Genomic DNA, 21,315 nt, shown 5'->3' with positions numbered 1-21,315 from the left:
ATGCCCTAAAAAATGGGGGAAAAATAGGATTTAACCTTTACTTCCATCCAGGTAACATTTTCCTAGGCAAAAGCCCCTTGTCCCATGGCTGTGCTGCAGGACAGGAGCTGCACAGTCCAGGTTTTTATGCTGATCTTGGAACAACTTCTCCCCTCGCCTGGTTGAGCCCAGAGAGTTTGGAATAACCAGAGTGGGACGCTGGTGGCTCCAGAGCAGCTCATCAGCTTCTCCTCCCCTCTCCTAATGAGCTTTCTCTCCATTATGGGCCCGTCATCTCTTGTGAATGCAGAAATTATCACCTCCCAAATGAGTGTGAAGTGCTGGATGCCCATCCTGATCCTGCAGCATGGACTGAGCTGAGCTGGCAGCCCCTGGGAGGGATGGATGGGTTGGAAAAAGCTCCTCACTGGCATTTTAGTTAAAATAAACAGCAGGGGTGGCATGCTGGGCACAGCCAGTTCCCCAGGGCATGGTGTCCCTTGGATTCTGTGCCTGGAGCATTTCCTACCTGTCCCTTTTGGGTCCATCCCATGGATTCTGTTCCCAGAGCATTTCCTACCTGTCCCTTTTGGGTCCATGCCTGTAGATTTTGTGCCCAGAGCATTTCCTACCTGTCCCTTTTGGGTCCATCTCATGGATTCTGTTCCCAGAGCATTTCCTACCTGTGTCTTTTTGGTCCATCCCTGCAGATTTTATGCCCAGAGCCTTTCCTGCCTGTCCCTTTTGGGTTCATCTCAGTGGATTTTGTGCCTGGAGCGTTTCCTACCTGTCCCTTTTGGGTCCATCCCATGGATTCTGTTTCTCAGTAAGTAATTTTTACTGAGAGCCGTGGTTTAAAACACACCACTGGGTATATTTGCTGTCCTTAAAACGGAATAGTTCATTGGAAACCTTTTAAATTAAAGGAGAACTGGGGAGAAGAGGAGGTTGTAGAATAAAGAATACGGTTCTTGAGCGAGTAGAGGATACAAATCTGGCAGGTAAGAGATCCTAAAGCAAAGCTAAGGGAAAAATCTCTTTTTAATGCCCCACATGCCTCAAAATCCAAAAATAATTTTAAAAGGGGAGCTGTTTATGCACAGCAGGAGAAATAAGCTTGAATTTTGTAAAAATAGGAAGTGTTGGAGGGAGAAACATCCCCCCTTGCAGGGCTGGGTGAGATCAGAGGGAGCCACCAGAGCGGGAGCAGGAATCCAGGGATGTGTCTTTACCCAGGGATTTGTCCTGCTCCAGGGATGGGTCCTTGTCCTCTCCCAAGCCCCCAGCCCCACACAGGTTGGGCTTTGCACATTTTGGGGTTTTCTGCCACACGCCAGGGCCGCTGCAGCAAAAGTGACCCCATAAAACTGAATTCTGGACAGCTCACAGAGCAGAAAGTATCTCTGAGGCCTGCCACGGCCTGTAACAAATACAGCCACAAAAAGCAGGCTGATGAGCAGTTAATTAAAGTAACTAAATAATTAAAGTTTGTGTAACAGAGGCCTCGGTTTTCAGTGGTTTCAGCTTACAAAGACCGAGGGTATTTGGAGGGTTCTGCAGCACAAGCCGGGCTGTGGAGCTCCAGCTCCTTTTATCCTCCCAAAATAGCGATGACAGGCTGCTCTCAAAAAGCCAGAATGAGGCAGAGGGAGGGACAGCCTGTGCTGAAATCCCCCCAGATGTCAACCTGCAGCAGGAGTGATGGTGGCTAATAGGCTGGCTCTCCCTGGGGACAGGGCTACTTTGGGCTGTCAGATTAGAGCTGCTGCCTCACACAGCTCGTGGGACTTCAATATCTGAGGGGCTCGGAGTTATTTGTAGGGGAAGGTAAATTGTGTCCTTAATATCTCCGATTTACAGCACAGCTCATTTGGTATTTTATACCCGGTGCTTTATTAGCTGTGCTTTGCCATGGGGGGAATTACTGCTTAAAAAAAAAAAAAAAAAAAAACAAAAAAAAAACCAAATAAGGAGCAACTATATCTTATTTAAGCAATCAATTTGGAACAACCCTGAGAGATGTCAAGTGAGCAGCATCCCAGACTTTGTGCCAGGCCCTCCATAAAGCCTGGCTGCTTGGATAGAATCCAATTAGTCCACAGGCAGCTCCTGGTGGTCACCTCTGTGCCGCGTTATTGTGTTCCCTCACGCAGCTAAGCACGGCCTCCAGAGCTAATTGCACCTGTTGCAGGGAAAAGCAGGACTGTTTGCATGGGAAACATGATCCTGTAAGCAGGTTAATGCTGTGTAATGAACTATCACCCTGCAGGGTAATGGAAATAAATGGGGGAAAGTGAAGGTAGGAACCCCAAGGTATTGCGTGTTCGGAGGTGGAGTTGGATTTCCCACCTGTTTGGATGATTCTTTGTGTTGAGCTGTGTCATAATCCCCAGAAAAAATGGGAATCAGCTCTCCGTACCTGCTGGTTTTTAGGGGTTTCTGTGTTTACATGGTGTGTAAATAGAGAAATCTACACAAATGGGTTTAAAAATACATATCAAATACAAATCAGATGTACAAATACATAATCCCTGCCTTTCACAGGGTGTAAATACAGAAATCCACACAGTGTGGAGCCCTACATCCCATCAGGGAGAGCTGGGAGGGAGGAAAATCCCATTAATATTTTGGTTATGTTAGGAATCTGTGTTCCATACACTGAAATTCTTCACTCTGTGGTAAGAGATAAAATACAGCTGAAAAAAATGGGAATCAGGTCTCTGTACCTGCTGTTTTTCAGGGGTTTCTGTATTTATACACCTTTCATGGTTACAAACAGTGTGGAGCCCCACATCCCATAAGGGAAGGCTGGGAGGGACAAAACAAATCCATTAATATTTGGGGAATGTTAGGAGCCCTGTGTCCCATACACTGAAATTCTTCATTCTGTGATAAAAGGGATAAAATGCAATTGGAAAAACGAGAATCAGCTCTCTGTAGCTCCTGGGTTTTGGGGATCTCTGTATTTACACACTTTTCATGGTTCTAAACAGTGTGGAGCCCTACACCCCCTAAGGAAAGCCTGGGGGGAGGAAAAACCCACAATTAATATTTTGGTTACTGTTGGGAGCCCTGTCTCCCATCAGCACCTGATAAATTTAAGAAATAGCCTGAAATTCTTTACTCTGTGATAAAAGAGATAAAATACAATTTGATATTTCAGCATTTAAAATAAAACAATTCAACATTTCAACATTTCAAATCAACAAGCAGTTGTTTTGATACAAACATTTTGTTTTATGACACAGCATGAAGAAGCAGCCAAAGGAAAGGCCGGCACCAGAAGATTTAATGGTGAGTGAAACCTCAGTTTGGATTTGTCAGTGAATATTTTTTGGTCATTTACATGGAAATTTCTCTCTTTTTTCCTGTGTTTTTCAGTGTGCTGAGTGTATTTCTCTCTAAACTCTTCCTGCTTGTGCAGCAATTCCATATTTGCACCCAAACCAGAGGTGGAATTGTGCTTCTAAAGTTGTTTTGCTCTTACCTTCACTTGTGATTTGGGGAGTTAGTTCAGAACTTTCACAGCCACTATCGAGTTTCAATCAAAACCATTTTGATGCTTGATACACATTTTCTTCCAGTCTGGATGTCCAGGGATTACAGCTTAATGTAGGTCACTCCTTGTCAGCATTTGCCAGCCTGAACCTTCCCAAAAGTGAAGACTGGAAACAGAGAGTGGGGTTCAAATATGTATTTTAATGAAATGCAAGAGCCACTGTTTTCAGTGATGGTCATGTAAAATGAGAGCAGATTGGCTGCAGGAGAATGAGAATATTTGGTGAGGTGTGTCCATGGAAGGGCTCTCAGGATTGGAATCTGAGCTCAGAGCCCACTTCTTGTACAATTGTCATTTTTCAATTATTAATTATTGCTATTTACAGCAATTTATGTAGACTCCCAGTCCCCCTCTGGCTCATGTCAAACACCTTTAATTTTTAAATTTCCTTACTTTCCTTTATACTCTGCTTGCTGTAACTTGAAAGATTCTCTAGAATCATCATTATTTATTTGAAATTAAATATACATTTTAATATACATGTTTATTTGAAATGAATATACATATGGGCATGGAATAGACTGAGATAATTGGAATACAGGAATAATTGTAAAGGATTTTAACAGGATCAAGACACTGGTGCATCCTCTCATTTCTTGTTTCCAAGAAAGAGAATATTCTCATGGCTTCTGTGAGAATAAACAAGTTTTTCTACTGCAGCAATTCTCTAGTTAAAGGCTAATCTGTGAAGATGCCCAGGGGCAGGTATCTCACAATCCAGACCAGTCTCTTTCCTGCTTAGGAAAGTATTTAACTGTGAATCTCATTTTAGGGATATTTACTCCACCAAATCTGCACTTGGAGTTGGGCACCTGCTTAAACACCTCGCTGAAATGAAACCTTAAAGTTTATCAGAGCCCCTCCACTTGGGGTTTTCTCCCACCAAAGGCTGATTTTTGTCTTTTTTATGAACTTTTGATGGCTGGGAAATTCTTGCAGTTAGTCACATCTGAGAAAACTTGGAGCAGGTTCTGGAGCTGCAGCCACATTTACCTCGTGCACTGTTCTGCCATGGCTGGGTGCCTCAGCTATTAAAACAATGGAATGGGCTTTCAGAAAACCTCTCTCTCTGCTTGCAAATGCACATTTTGGTGATGCAATAGGCCTGCCACTTATAAATAAAACATCTGCAGATCCCAGCGCCCCCCAGAAGTGTGCGTGGGGATGGTTGTGAGCAATAACACCACTCCAGGGTGTAGAGCCATAAAAATGAGGCCAAAGGGTGAGTGCCTGCAGTAGCAGGGAAGTGCACAGATTTATCTTTACAACTACATGCCCTGGAGTGTGCTGGGCCCCTTTCAAGGAGGTGTTTTGTGAAATTATTTGGAAATTCCGGCGCCTCTGGGTAAAAAAAAAAATAAATAAATAAAAAAGAAGCGTTCCTACTTTTTAAACAATTTAATGCATTTTTTTTCCACCTCCTTTTTAGTCAGTTAGAAGTGAGCTTGCAACAACGAGTAGTAGAACAGGAGCTGCTCACTCCTTTATTTTATAGAGGATATATGTAATATTATATATAGTATATATTTATATTTTTATTTCACATTATATATAAATATATATTTATAATTAATAAGTATATGTTATCTAATTGTATTATATTATTAATAATATATTTGTCTATACTTAATCTTTATATAATGTTTATGTACTTATTTTTATATATTATATACTTATAGAGTCTAACCCTTTATATTTTTGCTTTTCCCCAGTCTTCTCAAGGAGCACTTTATTTATAAAATTAATATGAATATATGCATTAACATTATGTGTCTGTGTACACAGATATACACACAGCATATCTGTGCCTAAATATGTGTGAAAAAATTAATTTCTAATTGCTGGAAAACAGGGCCAGAAAGAAACCAAAACTTTAAATATCGTGGAATTAATGAGGTTGGAAAAGCCCTCCAAGGTCATGGAGTCCATTTGAGCCCCACCTTGAGCAGAGCACTGAGTGCCACATTCCCTGGGCACAAAAATCCTTGTGAATTCTGGAATTTCTCACCAGTGCATCCTTTAATTCCATCTTGCTGAAATTGCCACGTGGCTCTGGTGGATGGAAGGAATGCACAGAGGGATGCAGCGAAACCCTGGATCTTCAAGGTCACCTTCTCACTGATTTAAACCAGAGCAGGGATTCACCTTGTTCACTGCATTTTGGGTTGGTTTATTTTAATTAAAAGCAGTGTTCCAGCAATGATGGGAGGTGTCACACACTGCCATCCTCACCTGCAGACAAACCAGAGCATCTCCTCCTCCCCTGCAGACACAGCTGTGCTGGAAGTCACTAGTTTGTGCCCAGTTTAGGATAATTAAGGACTGAAAACAAGTTGAAGGGAGCAGAAGATGAATCTTTTCCTCCTCTGCTGAAAATCAGTGGGTTTTAGGTGGATTTGAGGAGCTGAGTGCCAATACCTGGAGTGCCAGGTTGGCACCTGCACCAGAGTCCTGGGATGGATTTCCTCTGCCTGTCATGCAAAAAGCTTCTTTTTATAAAACCCAAAATGTCCATTTTGTCAGGAAACAGGGCCAAAGCCGAGGCTGGAGGAAATTCCTGTTCAAAGTCAGGTTTCTCATTACCACAGGTGTCCATGTGCAGGTGGATCAGGCTCCTGTATTTATTTATTTTATTATTTATTTACTCACTGCCCTTTCTTCCATGCAGCCATGCCCAAAACAAGATATCCCATTGGTTTCTCTGGGTGTGCGTAATCAAATCCACTGACTTGTTCCACAGCAGTGAAATAAGGAATTTCACCAAGCAATGAGGAAAAAATTGTCCATTCAGGGAAAGGAACAACCTCAGAATTACCAGTGGTCATTCTGAACTTACTCTAAAATGCTGCTCCTTTATCTCCAGTTTGTTCTCTCTTAAGAGAAAGGCAGAGAGCCAATTAAATTGAATATATTCCTATATTATCACAGGGAAGACTGCACAGCACATTCCTCTCTGTCTGTCCCCTCCCTTTCTAACATGAAAATCTCAACAATTCTTCTGTATAAAGAGATTTTTCCCCTTTGCAGTTGTGTTTTTTGCCAGAAACACAGAGTTTTTCTGGCTCTCAGGGCAGTGTTTATTCAGGAGTTGTGCTGTGGCAGCCCAGGGAAGGTTTGAACTCCTGTTCCTGTTTTTAATTCCCTTGTTGTACTTGTTGGAGATGTGCAAACAGGCAGCCAGAATGCATTTTTGAGTCTCTAATATCTTGACACGTGTCTTAAGATATTTAAATATACAAACTAACTGTTTTATCTGAGGAAAAAATATCCATTACAGCCAGTAAAATCTGGGTGCCTGGTTCAGAGCCATTCCTGGAATGGGGAGGGGGATTGCTGGATGCATAGGAATGGGAAATTTCAAATTTGTATTAGGCATTTAAATAAATAAAATACCAAAGGAGAAAAGGTTTTGCAGCATGTCAGTGGCTTTGACACAGATGATGTGCAATTTATCACACAATGTTTAAATTGATACATTTAATATTTATTATTTTAATAATTTAAATTTCTAAAACGTAATATTTTAAATTGATTAAAAATATGTTTTAAAATTGATAAGAATTTAAATAAAGTATCAACATAAGAAACATCAGTAATTTAAATTTTTAACTCCTGTTTAAACCCAGTGAAGTTTTAAAGACCTGTTTAAACCAGGAAGGTTTAACTCCAGGGAAGGTTTAGATTCTGATTTAAACCCAGGGAAGGTTTAACACCTTTTTAAACCCAGGGAAGGTTTAGATTCTGATTTAAAGCCAGGGAAGGTTTAACTTCAGGGAAGGTTTAGATTCTGGTTTAAACCCAGGGAAGGTTTAACCCCTGTTTAAACCCAGGGAAGGTTTAGATTCTGGTTTAAACCCAGGGAAGGTTTAGATTCTGATTTAAACCCAGGGAAGGTTTAGATTCTGGTTTAAACCCAGGGAAGGTTTAACCCCTGTTTAAAGCCAGGGAAGGTTTAGATTCTGGTTTAAAGCCAGGGAAGGTTTAGATTCTGATTTAAACCCAGGGAAGGTTTAACTCCTGTTTAAAGCCAGGGAAGGTTTAGATTCTGATTTAAACCCAGGGAAGGTTTAGATTCTGATTTAAACCCAGGGAAGGTTTAGATTCTGGTTTAAACCCAGGGAAGGTTTAACCCCTGTTTAAAGCCAGGGAAGGTTTAGATTCTGATTTAAGCCCAGGGAAGGTTTAGATTCTGGTATAAACCCAGGGAAGGTTTAACCCCTGTTTAAAGCCAGGGAGGTTTAAGCTCTGTTCATGCCCAGAGTCCAGGGAAGCAGCCAGGCTGGGGCTGTGCCTGTATTTATGGTATTTTCCCAAAGCTTTCCATCCTAAGCTCTATTTAATGGAATCTATGCATAGTAAGTAATCAGGTCAGAGAGAAGCAGCATCCCCTGTTTGAGATCAATCGCTGGCTAATACTTTATCTAGGCCACTTTATTATCTCATGCTGATTCCATTCCCATTCTCCTCCTCCTTTGTAGCGTGCACTTCAGCTGTGGTAAAACTACGCCTGGCATACATATTAAAAACATATACCCATTCTATCTGTATGTAAATGGGGGAGGCACAGCTGGATATTGCAGGAGTTTGATTTACTAATAGTTATTATCTGTTCTAGCTGTTCAGAGGCAGGGAGAGTTGCAGAAAACAAGCTAGCGCAGAAATTGCCTTTATGATATCACTGCCCTGCTTTGGTAATTGTTTAAAATCTCTTCTTTAGCTGCAAGCTCGGCCTCGGCTGCTGCAGATTGTTGGTGCTTTTTTTGGAATTGCTGGAGTCTCTTGGTGAGGGGTTTTTTTTGTTGTTAGTGCAGCATTGAACTCCTCCGTGATGGTTATTGGAACGAAAGGCGTTCACGTAAAAAATGGTGTTTGAAACACCAAAAGTCAGGAATGGAGCAGTTATTCCCTTGTGCTCTCCTGTGGAGGCATCAAAGCACAGCCTTTAGGATTCCTCAAGGAAAAATTGGGCAGGGAGAGGATGCAGTCACCTCCTGCACTCCATTAATTTTGCACAGATCTAATGATTCTTCTTCAAGTTGGCAACACAACCAGGAGCTTTTCTCCTTCTTAAAATTTAAATTACTGACACTTCTTATGTCAATATGATATCAATTTAAATTGTATCAATTTAAACATTGTGTGATAAATTGCACATCATCTGTGTCAAAGCCACTGACATGCTGCAAATCCTGTTCTCTGGAATTTTATTTATTTAAATGCCTAATACAGTTTTGAAATTTCCCATTCCTATGCATCCAGCAATCCCCCTCCCCATTCCAGGAATGGCTCTGAACCAGGCACCCTGATTTTACTGGCTATAAACAGGTATTTTTTCCAGATAAACAGTTAGTTTGTATATTTAAATATCTTAAGACACGTGTCAAGATATTAGAGACTCAAAAATGCATTCTGGCTGCCTGTTTGCACATCTCCAACAAGTACAACAAGGGAATTAAAAATGTAAGGTTTTAAGTAGCTGGATTTTAAGTAGCTATGTTTTTTGTAGCTTTATTTCAGAGGGTCTGCACAGTAGCTAAACGTATTTGCAGTTTGTTGTGTTAAACCCCTGGTTTCAGCTCTCAGGAAATACTTTTATGGTTTAAACAAACAAATGGAGGATCAGCATAATCCTGGCTGGATTTTCATCTAAACCCCCAGAATAAAGCCAATAAAACACTGGTGCTTAGGTTTGTCAATAAAGGGCTTTCCCCCAGTGGTATGGCTGAGGAGCCATGGCTGGGGTTTGGATGATGATGGTTTTTGGGATGGACCAGAGGGCTCTCAGCACTTCCCTTTGCACAAACACCCCCCAGAGATCCTGTGAGACCAGCTTTAGAGATCCAGATGTTTGGGCACTGCTGCTGAAGCACAGGCAGCCAAGAATTTTCCCTCTTTGGCTACTTTGTTTTATCCTGGGCCAGTGCAGGATCTCCCATCAGGGCTGATAAAATTGTCTGTGCTTGGAGCTGTGATGAATGGCTTTGTTTGCAGGTGGGCAGCCTCTCCTCTGTCACAACGATCCCAGTTATTCACTCCATGACAAGGGGAAGTTCTGACAGACACCAAACACAAGCAGATGTGAAGGAAAGGGCTCTCTCCTGGTTTCTCGAGGAAAAAAAGTACAGAGCCAAGTATTTTAGCTGTTGCAAATATAGAATTGTTTAGGATGGGAAAGGTTTTTTAGGATCATCCAGTTCAGTCATAAAATGTATGTGATTAATAATAAACTGGGCCTTCGGTCTCTCACTTCAGACATGCAGTGGACAAGGAGTTCTGGATCAAACCCTGGATACACTGAAGACAAAGCAAAATTTCTATTGAGGCAAGGATTTCATAGCAGGGCTCAGGATGTTCAGTATCTTCCTTGCTCAAGGTAGCTTAAGAGGAAAAAAAATCTGTGTTTCTTCAGGTGGCAGCATTGCTCACTGAGCTGAAACTGGGAAAGGTGGGTCAGGGATATTTCCCCCTCTGTCTTTCAAAAAAAAAAAAGGGGGAAATGCCACCTCTGTCCTTGGGGTGTGAGATCTTCTGTGCCACTTGAGAAATCAGCTCTTGAAATGGAGACATCCATTCTATCAGTGTCACTAAATCCAGCAACCACCCAGGAGCAGGATGGTGACACGTTAAGGGGTGGTGCCTTCATTCCCTGCCTGCTGCACCCATTGCCATGGCATCATCCAGTAAATGGGAATATCTGGGAATAAATGGGAATATTCCTCTCCTAGAACTGCACTAAACAGCAGCACTTCTCTGTGAAATGTGAAAAGGAGTAACTCGAGTTGGCTCAAAGAGGTGTTGAAAATCCAAGGAAATTGGACAAAAACAAATTGGCAACAGCTTCGAGGGATACAGTTCATATTTTTTGGTTACTTGAGTCTCCTGGGCTTTGCAGTTTAATTTGAGCAAATGTTTCATTTGGCACTGCTGGTGGTTCAGTAGTTCTCCAGGCACAGGGACAAATATTTACATCTCACTCATTTTGGTAGCAGAATTGCAAATCTTTCAATTACTGGATATTGAGAAGTTGTGCATTTGCCTCGTTGATGTTTTATGTCAGCTGTCTTCCTTACGTATTTATTTGGACAATTTGAGGGGAAAAAAACCTGTTAGCAGTTCCAAAATAAGACCCATATCTTTAAATCCCGAGTACTGTCCTTTCTATTCATTCCAAATTCATCAAGGAATTTGTTCTAACAGGCAACTGTTGAAATCCACATACGATTTTTATTTGTGTAATGAAATTGGCATTTTAAATCTATTCAGCCACTCTGCACAGATTAAAATGGCTGATGTTTGTGCAGTACCAGCTACATGTGGGTCTCTAGTCCAATTAGCACCTCAGGACACTCCTGCAGTATTAAATAAGAGTAATAATTGCCTATGAATAAGCAGAGTATAAAGCAGGAGATAGAGATATGGCTTCTTAGTGACCTGTGTGCATTATGCCTCAAATCCCTTAATCAGATTTGTGCCGCTTGATTCTTCCATCCGCAGAAATTCTGCTGGAGGATCAGGGCCTAAAGTAGTAAAAAATCAATTAATACGACTTTCTAATTTGTGCAGTTGAAAAAAAAAAAGAAAGAAAGAAAAAAAAAAACCCGCATATAAATACCGGACATTTTTCTCCTGAAGAGGGGCCGTGCTGAAAGATTTTTTAATTGGATTTTCATTGTGATTGACAGCGCTTGATGATGACAGTAACTTTATTTGGCTGGACTGTTAGAGCCCCCTTGTTCAGGGTGGTTTTTTTCCCTTTTTTCCCCATCAAAGGCCTTTTTTTCTCGGTGGCATTCCCGGCGGAGAGGCAGAGTTTGTGAAAGAGCCTTTTAGCACCTTTGTTGCCGCCATCCCTGGTGACGATTGGGCCCAGCTGGTTGCGGGTCGCAAAATGCTCCTCTCACAAAGAGAAATCTCCCCGGCCTCCATCATTTTAAGAGCTCCAGAAACCTGTTGAGGATTAGAAGTAGCTTTAGATGTGAAATGAGTGTTAAGTATTAGTAATCGGGAGATTAGGGCCCCGGGGACAACGGGAGATAAACAACCGCAATTAAGGCAAATCTGCCAGAGTAAACAAAATTGAGCAGAAACAGATGCCCTCGCCATTTTGGGGGATTGATTGGAGGGCACCGAGGAATCGATTTTTGTCTTGTTTACACTTCCAAACCCCGGTGATAAACTGGGAGGCTAAATATTTCATAGCGCCTGATTTTAGTTAATTTTTCTCGGCTCCTCACAGTGACCAGGCCCGGCCTCGCTCAGCCTTCACAGGGAGCAGCTAATTGCCTATGAAGGGCCCCTGTGTTTAAATGGGCTTGACAGGAATTTAAATTTTGTTTCAATCAACCTCTGCGCTCACAGCCTGCTCCAGTTTCTAATTTTTAAATTAAACATGATTTCTTTTTTATTTATTTTCCTTTTTTTAAGGCACGGCCTCCTCTCCGGAGCCAGCTGTTGGCGCTCCCAGCCGGGGCAGAGCTCGGAGCGCGCGGCTTTATTCAGGCTGAAACCCCAAAATACAGCCCTGGAAAAGTTCATTGTCCCGTCAGTGTGCATCTGCCTGCTCGGATTTGATGGGAGAGGTTGGGGAAACACTCAGCTGGTGTAAATGGGGATGAGCCTGTGCCTGCTGGGCTGGGGAGAGCCAGGTTTCCACCAGGAAAGGCTCCCCTGGATTAAAATACAGCTCTGAGCGTGGAAATGGTGCTGGTGGCCTCGGTCCTTGTTCAGCGACCTTGGGAGAGATTCAAAGGAATTTATATTTTCTTCCCCAAGCCAACTAGTGGTGATATATTTTGTTCTCTTTGTGTTTTCAGCAGGGCTCAGTGCGTTTATTCCAGCGTTGTTTCATACCTGAGCTTTCTCTGCTCCTCAGACGAGGGGATGTGGCAGCGCCTTCACCTCCATCATTTAATACTTTACTGAGTCCCTCCACAGAGCCTGACAAACACGGGGATGTCATTTTGCACTCCGTGCAGGCAGCGTGTAGCCATGGAATGCAGGATGATGGTAGTGGTACTTCTAAAAACGACTTGTTCATTTGCAGAAACTTCATCACAAAAATGCTAACGAAGTACGAGCTGTTCCATTCTCCCTTTTTGCTTCCAGCCACATCATTTTCAGGGTTTTTTTGCTTTTGTTAATTGTTGTTATTTGTGCGTGTGTGCACGCAGCATTTTCTTCTCCAAGGTTTGGGTGAAAAACATTTAGGAGATTGTTTCAGTTTACTTCAGCTTAGTAATTTGCTTAGCAATTTTTTTTTCCCCAGTAGAAAAACTTGGGGAAAACAGTTGTTTTCTTCACCCTTCCCCCCAAGTCTAGGGGAACACTTAGTCCTTGTTTGAAGGAAATTCTGCATCAGCTCTGAATCCCTGACCAGCTCTGTTTGGTGTCACCACGACCATTCCTGTGCTGGAGCTGAGGACACTTCTGCAGGTGCAGCTCCACCAGAGTTCAGGTCAGGTGTGCCTTTCTGGTGTGAATCTCTGCTCTTTCTGAACCCCCACTCTCTCATTCTCATCACAGCCAGGTCTTGAAGCTCACAGATTGAATAGATTTCAAATGAAGCCCCACCAGAAGATGTGCTCCAGGCACACACCTAATGAGCTCCAGCTACTAATGGGCACTGAGGCCACAAACCAGACCAGAGCTGGGCAAAAGTCAAACCTCTTCCATCCCCGAAATGTTGCACCGAGTGTTTCACTCAGCAGAGCTGCTTCTGTTGTCGACAGCTTGCTAATGTTGACAGACTCCATCAGCCTTGGGCCACTCTCCCCATTCCTCCTCTGCAGCTCTCCTTAACCTCAGCAGCACTTGCAGAAGTAAACTCCAATTAGATTTCGGTTGCTTTAGTTTGTTTGAAGAGTTTTTAAGAGTCATAACACAAAAAGTGAAATACCTTTGCTGGGAGCTGGCTCGTTTTTAGCTGAGCAGCGTGAGGAGTGCCAGGGACAGTTACTGCTTTAACAACAAATATCAAAAGCAAAGCTGCTGTGGAAAGAATGATCTGCAGATGGGCAAATAGATTCCTCTGTGCCACAGCCAAACCCTAAACCCTGTAGTAAATTTCAGACCAGTCTTTGCCACAGGAAGGGAACAAATAACAGACCCAGGGTCCTGCAGGAGGAGGGGTTGAGGAGTTTGAAGTCAGGTCCAGCTGGGGAGTGGAGCTGCTCCAATTCCTGCTGTTCTCACCTGAAAAATTCCCTCCTGACCCTTTGTCTGGTGATGAGTTGCCAGCTTGGACACATCAGTCAAGTGCACAGGGGGTCTCTGAGGTCTCTTGTGGGGTCACCACCTGTCCAGAGCTTGGGAAAATAATACTTTAATCATAATGAAGAATCCATATTGCTGTTTAGAAATGGAAATTTGGGTGAGGTGTGTAGACAGCTGCTGTTCAGGTTAAGGTGTTCTTCCTCTTAGTCCATCCATCAGGCCTGGGCACTGTTGTGAATTGAAGACAAATTCTGTAAATTGCAGGAGAATTTTGGTGCCTCAACAAAACTAAACCAGCTGAAAATCGCTTGCAATTAACTTTCTCCTATAAAAAGGATAAATGCGTTGGTGAAAGCCAGTCTAGAAAAAGATAAATAATAGGAGACAAAAGTACTTCTCAAAAAAAAAAAAAAGGAAGAAATATAACCCCAAGGCTTCAGTGCTTAGTTGTGTTATCTTTGTTTTGCATCATCTTTTCACTGTCTCACATATCATCAGAGGGATAAAATCATTAGTGTGCTAATCTAGGTAGCCATAGTTCTAAGGCTGACCTAGGCTAATCTGCCTTTGCAATTTCAAGAACTATGTTTGACTCCTCTGAAAGTAACCTTAAATTGTAGTCTTGTAAGAATTCCAGAGCTGTATCCTTCACTCCTTCTCCTAATGAGGTTATGACCAAATGCTCATTATAATTGCTTTAGACTCCTTTTAATTTTCAAGCTTATTAATCATAAGAAGAGTTATTTAAAATTGCATAAATTAATCTTAGATTAAAAGCCCATCAAAGCCTCGAAACAATTAAGAATAAGTAGGATTTCCCTGGGGCAGCAAGTTTTATTTTAATAGTGTAGTCAGGTGGATATCAGAACATTGAAGTATGGTAGTGATTAATGTATGCAAAATTTAAATGAGAGTTTTTAAAATGGCAAATCTAAATCACATATTGACCTAACTGTAGGCTTTAACTGCATTGTCTGTCATATATTTAAACTGTTTAGTAATCAACATTTTAATTACAGCGTATGTTAGGGAGGCCATGCAACAAACAAAACTCCCCACTTCCCGAGTGGAGCTGCTCAGCAGGCTGGGCTCTGCTCTCAGCTGAGGAGCGAGCAGGGAGCAGAAACTTGCAGGAAAATAACCAGACTTGTTTTGCCCTGTGGATGTGTTCCTGTTCCTGCCCCATCTCCAGCCAGAAACGCCACTGGTCCATGCTGGGAGTGCTCGAGGTTGGATTGGAGCAACCTGGGGTGGTGGGAGGTGTTGCCCAGGGCAGGGGAGGACTGGGTGGGTTTTGTGGTCCTTCCAGCCATGATTGGGGGATGCCATGATTCTGTGATGCCATGGTTTCAGCCCCTGCTCTGGGGCTTTGAGCCCAGCTCAAAGCTGAGCGCAGCTCTGGGGGTGCTGGAGCCTCTCCGGCGCAGCGAGCGCAGTCCTTGCCCTCAATAGTCTGAGGACAGAACACTGAGAGAGAACTGGGCCAGCAAACCTCGCTCCCAGATCAGGCACAGTCCCAAGGAGGAGCTGCAGTTTTAGGGTTAAGCTCAATCTGTGATCTGCAATTCCATTTGGAAGAGACAAGGAGGCTGCAGCTGACCTTGCTGCAGCTTTGGGACACTGGGGACACTCTTGGCACTCTTCACAGGCTGAGCCTCCCAGTCCCTGCTGTTCCAAGCACTTCAGGTGCTCACACTTCCCTTAAAAGGACTTAAAAAAATCCCAACATTTCAAAAGGAAAACAAGAGTTGGAGCAGCTGGATCACACTTTAAAGTGTCCTGCAGGGTCCTTTCTCCCGTGGGCACGTTCTGTGTCTCTGTGGATTCACGTGTGCTCAGCCTTCAGAGTTTTTACCCCACTCAAGCCTCAGAAGCTGCGTGGAGCATCCCCTGAGGATGCCCTGCCACCTTCTGTGCCTGTGAATTAACCATGTTTTGGGAGGCTGCAGTGAGAGAATTGGCCTGAGGATTCCTCGCTGCTATTCCTGGCTGTGGGAGCCGCAGTTGGATACTGTGGGTAGCTGGCACAGATAATTAGAACAGCTTTTAGTGTGGCTTGTCCTTGGAGGCAGCAGCTCGAGATGGAAAATCCTCCAGCACTGGAGGCAGGGCTGGAGTGATGAAATCCTGACGTGTGCTGAGGGCACTGGAGGGGGACCGGGGTCAGTGTGGGGTGGTTTAGGTTACTCAGCACTTGGTGTTTCCAGGAATTCTGGGAAGCTCTTTGGGTTGCTCAGCACTTGGTGTTTCCAGGAGTCCTGGGAAGCAGCTCCTGAGCTGAGCTTTGTGTTTGTCCTGTTGGAGGTGGGACCTGTCCCCCATTAAACATGAGGATGGGCAGGGATTTCCCCTCGAATCCATGCCCTGAGTTCATACAAGAGCTGTGCACAGCACAGGCACCTCAGGAGCAATGGGAGAACCAAGTGGGATGTGCTGTTGGACAGCCAAGTTGGGATTTTTTGGAGTTGGAGGGATGAGCTGCCAGCCAGGCTTTCCTGATTTAACATTTGCTCTGTGGCTTTCCTTTGAACAGAGCACCTGGAGTGGGGGAAGGCCTGGAACATCCCACCTGCTCTGGGAGCAGCAGGGATTTGGTGTTTTGCTCACATTTCACATGGAGTTGGTGCTGGCAGGGCTGGAATTCTGCTCAGGTGTAACGAGTGCAGGGGCAAAAGAGATCCCAGGTGTCCAACAGAGAGCTGGGTCGGAGGATGCTCTTCCCATTCCCAACTCCTGCTGCCAGGGAGGAATTAGGGAATGGCAGGGGAGGGGAGCAGGCTTCCAGCTTCCACTCTGTTCTTATCAGGGGCTGTGTTTTGTGCAGGAAAAGCTGCACCTGATGCATTCAGAGCATGCCAACACCACCCAATAAACTGCTGCATCTTCCTCATCCCCCCTTTAAAAACCTGCAAGTTAAGCAGCGAGTGAGCTTCCCTCAGAGCAGCCTGCAGCCAGCAGTAATATTTATTTTCTCTATTTGTTTTAAGCCTGGGAAGACTGTGGTTTCCTGCACACTGTCCTGATGGAGCCCTGCCCAGCGAGCGTGCAATGCCCCCAGCCCTAATGTGCCATTAATGATAGGTTAATGTACAGTATAATGTTTTTTGGACTATGGGTTCATTACACTTCTGAGTGCAAGGTCCTTCTGCAGAGCGCCCAAGGTCCCATTGCATTATATCATGCAATAAAAATACCCTTTTCATATCACACACTAATAAACTGTATTTGAAATGCTGTCTGAGGGCACGGCCATTGTCTTGATAGGCTGTGGCTGCAACAGTTGGGATCTTTTTTATTGTGGTTTTTTTGTTGTGTTGAGTTCAGAATTTTTTTAATGGAAGGCGTGATTTGTCTGTGCTGCTTGGTGATAAATGGAGTTCAGGCTGGGAGGGTTCCTGGAAAAAGAAATGTTAAAAGGGTGACACCACTGCAACCAGTGCAGTGCCACTCATTTCCCAACCTTCCTTGCATAAGCATGAGGAATTTTATTATCATTTTTAATTGGCTGCCCTCCCCAGTCAGCCTCTCACTATGCCAGGGGAAAAAAAATAAAAGGAGGTGCTGGAGTGGGTTAGATCTCATGTTCTCCCACCATTTGGGATTCAGGTTCCTGCCATCTTCTGTGCCCCAGGGAGCACCACCCTGGGGAGGAAATCTCTCATTTTCGGTGATTTCCAAGGAAATCTGTGGCTGACTGGCGTTTCACACTGGGAATGTGCTTTGTCACCATTCCAGGCTGGTGGCTGCCTGTTCATGGACCTTTAGAGCAGTCTCACATAAACACTGCCTCCTTTTGTGCCTGAAATCCCAGGCACTGCATGAGGGGCATTGTTTATGGTCTGCCTGTCCCTTGGCATTGGTCTGAACCTCCCTGGTGCTTCCAAACACAACATTTCATGGCCAGAGGATCCTGTTTGTGGGAGAGGCTCTCCTGAAGCTCTCCTCTTCCCTGGATTTGTGTGTGAGGGGCAGTGGAAGTTGTTACCTGTGCTTTAGACTGAAGGGATTTGGGGCTGTGGGTAATGATTTTGTATCCCAGAGGGAATTTCATCCCCCTGGAGCAGAGCTGCACTCTCCAGGTGGGCACTTGGAGCTGGAAAATGCCCCTGGACCTGCAGTCCTGCCCAGCATGCCATGCAAGGTCTGTGGCAATAAGCTCAGGGTGGGTTATTATCAGAAACAAAGATTCTTTTTAGGCCAGAGGACAAGGCCATGAAAGCAAATTGCTGAATTTTAGGGGTAGATAAAATGATGGAACTTTTACCCTTGAATAATGGGGATTTAATTGACTGGGCTGAATGATGGATGGTTGGTGAGCACTGAGTTGGAATTACCAGGGCCCTGTGTTCAGGGGGGCACTGCCCTTTTAATTTCCTGTCAGGTATTTAAATCCTTCACCTCCCCCTCTGCCAGGAGCTCCCCTGTGAAAGAGTTAAACCTGTCTGGTGGGACACTGCAACTCGAGAAATGTACCCTTTATCAAGAGAACCAGAAGAGACAAGTTCATTTAAAAAGCCTGGTTTGTCATTGTTTATCTCATTTTCAGGGTTGACACACAAAATTAGGCTGCCTGACACTCACTCAGGGCCAGCCCTGGCCCTGTCCTGCCTGACCTTTCCAGCTCCAGCCTCTGCAGCAGCCACTTCCCATTCCCTGCAGGATTCCCAGTGCATCCCACTGAGCCAGGGCATGGCACAGCAGTACCAGGCCAGTAAGGAAAGCCACTTTGGTGCTGGATTTTTAACCTCTCTCCTGCTGGCTGTGCTGAGTTCCAGGTATTTTTTAAGGCTGAATATTTAAAAATCTATTTCCCTCTGCCAGTGCTATTTCCAGGTATTTTTAAGGCTGAGCAATTGGGAAGGAGGTGGTTATTGTTTTGCTGGGAATGTGCATAGGAATCTGAGGAGAGGTGAAATACACAGGGATGGGATCATGTGCCCCCAAACATAAAGCTGTGCATGCCACAGCAGGCAGGGAAACCTCTCCAGAAGTGGAACTGGTCCCTGCAACAGAAAATGCATTTCAAGCTCCCACACATTTACCTTTTCTCAGTGTTCCCTTGCAGTAAATCCCTGCAGGAATATTTAAGCCCAGCAGGTTGCTGGCTTTGGGCGAGAACATATTGCTCACTCCTGGAGTCAGGGCTGGGACTTTATTTGTGGCTGAGGCAGGCACCAGGATTTATTGGCAGTGTCCAAACTGTTGGGGCTGTCATTGTCTCCTCTCTGAGGTGACAGCTCTGTCCTGCTGCATTTCTCCCTTGGTGCTTTGGCTTTTTATTTGGGTTTTTCCCTTGTTCTTCCTTCCCTCCCTGTCTCAGCTCCCTGCCCCTTCTCTCCCCCATCCTTTGCAGAGGAATTTCCAGTTTCAGGCACTGCTTTCTGAGGTCTGTGTGCTCTGGGTAAGGATTGCAATGCTCAGGATGCCTGAAAAGGGGGGAATGTGGGATTGGGTGCTGAATAATGACAGAATTATGGAGGGCAGGCATGAGTTTATGGAGAGATTTGTGAAGGGACAGAAAACCACTGCAGCTGCAGTGCTGGAGACCTTGGAGGAAAACTCCAATAATTCCCTGAGACATATTTGGGTGCTGAGCCAACTGCAGGTCCCTCTCTTGGAATTTGTGCTGATTTTCACTCCAAATCTCACTGCAAAGGGCCAAGGCCAGGTTTGGTGCACTCCTGCATTACCCCCAGCTCTGTGGGGTTCTTGCATAAATGGTTTTATTGCAGTTGCAGGTGCTGCTGAGTGAGGTCAGGTATTAAAAGCAGCAGAGGGGTTTGGAAGTAGATTTTGGCACATCCCTGAGCACTGGACATCTTTGGGCCACTTGTGTCCTCCTTGGTTTTTGGTGCCTGACCTGAAAATGCTGCAAGCTGTTCACCAAGATTTGCAAAGATGGATCCTGCTGAGTTTTGGTGGAAATCTCTGTTCTCCCATTCCCAGTTTCAAAACAAACAACTCAAAAAAAATTAGCCACCAGATTCTGAAAAGACAGTTTCTAGTAAAAACATCCCTTCAGCCTGAGAAGAATCCTCACTGGAGCAAGACAGTAAAAACATGAGAAATCTGAAGAGTAATTTCAAGTTAAACTCATTCCTAAGGAGAAAAGTGTGGAAACCCCCAGGTTTTGGTGGACTATCCTCAGAAACCAAAGCAAACAGGGTGAGCAGTGTGCAGAGCTGAGGTTTCAGAGCTGAATTTTCATTTGGAGCAGCCTAAATGCAGGGATATCCTGGGGGTGAGGGGGCTTTGGCTGTGGGGTCTCTCCATGCTAAAGGAGAAAGGACTGGCTGGAATATTTGGGTTTGATTGCCTCAGTTCATCTGCTCTGCCCTGTCTGTGCCTCCTGATTGTTCTCTCCTGCTTCTCTCTGGTGTCCTTGGCTGTTCTGTTGAAGAGGTGAAATAGCTGCTTCTAGGCTGTGTTGGAGATAAAAGCATTTATCTTATTCCTGCACTTTTCCACCCAAAAACACCCCAGTGCTGGGCAAAACACCTCATCCTGTCACTCCCTGCCTTGTCCAGGGCCCCCTCCAGCTCTCCTGGATGCCCTTTAGGCTCTGGAGAGTCAGTGCACGTGGAGGATGCACGGTGGGGGGTTGTTAAAGAAGGAATTTTAGGACATCACACAAATTTACAAGCAGATTAATGGGGTTTTTTGGGTTATCATTTTAGCCAAACACCATTCAGCAACTGCTCAGCTGTCCTGGAAAGGGGCTGGCTCAGAACACAACGAGCAAATGGAATATCAACCAAAAAAAAAAAGAGCATTTCCAAGGAGTCTGGGCTGCCTCTCACTGCTCTGAGTCAGTGCTTTATGGCACTGCTGTGGTGCAGCCATGGGATGCTGCACTGGGGTTTTGCTCCACAAGGGCTGTGTGTGTTTCTCCTGTGGGGTTTGTGCTCCACAAGGGCTGTGTGTGTTTCTCCTGTGGGGTTTGTGCTCCAGAAGGGCTGTGTGTGTTTCTCCTGGCTGACCCTGCCTGTCCCCTTGCAGGGCCACCCCTTTGTGGTGCAGTACAACGACGGCAATGCCGAGGTGGTGTCCATGTGGGTGTGCAGGATGCTGGAGGAGCGGCGAGCCCAGGGACCCCAGTGAGCTCTGCAGCACCCCAAGAGCTCTGCCCACACCAGGATCTCCACCTTTGGACTCTCAGTTTATCCAGATCGTATTTTACTCCAACTATTTCCTAGAAGCATCAACAAAATCAGGGTGTTTGTTGGCTGCCTTTTCCTCACCGCCACATTAAGGAATTTTCTTAATTGTTTCTTTTGTTGCTGAGCAATTTCCAGGTTTATCTTCAGTTATACTGTACACAGCCTTAAAGCAAGTATTTTATATCTCTATTTTTGGGTTACTGAATGTTCTGTTTCCTGACTCCAGAGTATTTTTTAACTGTTGCTCCTGTCCAAGTGTCCAGAAGATTTCCTGACGAGTTGGTGGCTGTCTCTGAGTGCAGGCAGCCACTGAATACTGGGTTTAAGTGTAAAACAAAAGCAAACAGACAAAAAAAGAGAAATATCTGGGCTTGCCCACCCTGTGAGGAGGTGAGGGGTGCCAGG

At 44.5% G+C, this 21,315-nt stretch overlaps 1 protein-coding gene across 1 annotated transcript in view; it reads left to right on the top strand.

Annotated features, from left to right (window-relative positions):
* MAP2K5 (mitogen-activated protein kinase kinase 5) overlaps nucleotides 1-21,099 on the top strand; it is a 115,400-nt gene extending 94,301 nt beyond the window's left edge. The window contains exons 23-24 of the mRNA XM_041469112.1: nucleotides 3,228-3,273; nucleotides 20,750-21,099. Of these exons, the coding sequence (XP_041325046.1) occupies nucleotides 3,228-3,273; nucleotides 20,750-20,851 (148 nt within the window). The 3' untranslated portion in view covers nucleotides 20,852-21,099. The remainder of the gene's footprint in view (nucleotides 1-3,227; nucleotides 3,274-20,749) is intronic.
* Nucleotides 21,100-21,315: the final 216 nt, after the last annotated feature.

Source organism: Pyrgilauda ruficollis, unplaced genomic scaffold, assembly GCF_017590135.1.
Source record: "Pyrgilauda ruficollis isolate IOZ18807 unplaced genomic scaffold, ASM1759013v1 scaffold23, whole genome shotgun sequence".
Lineage (NCBI taxonomy): Eukaryota > Metazoa > Chordata > Aves > Passeriformes > Passeridae > Pyrgilauda > Pyrgilauda ruficollis.
This window is presented reverse-complemented; position numbering and strand designations above follow the sequence as displayed.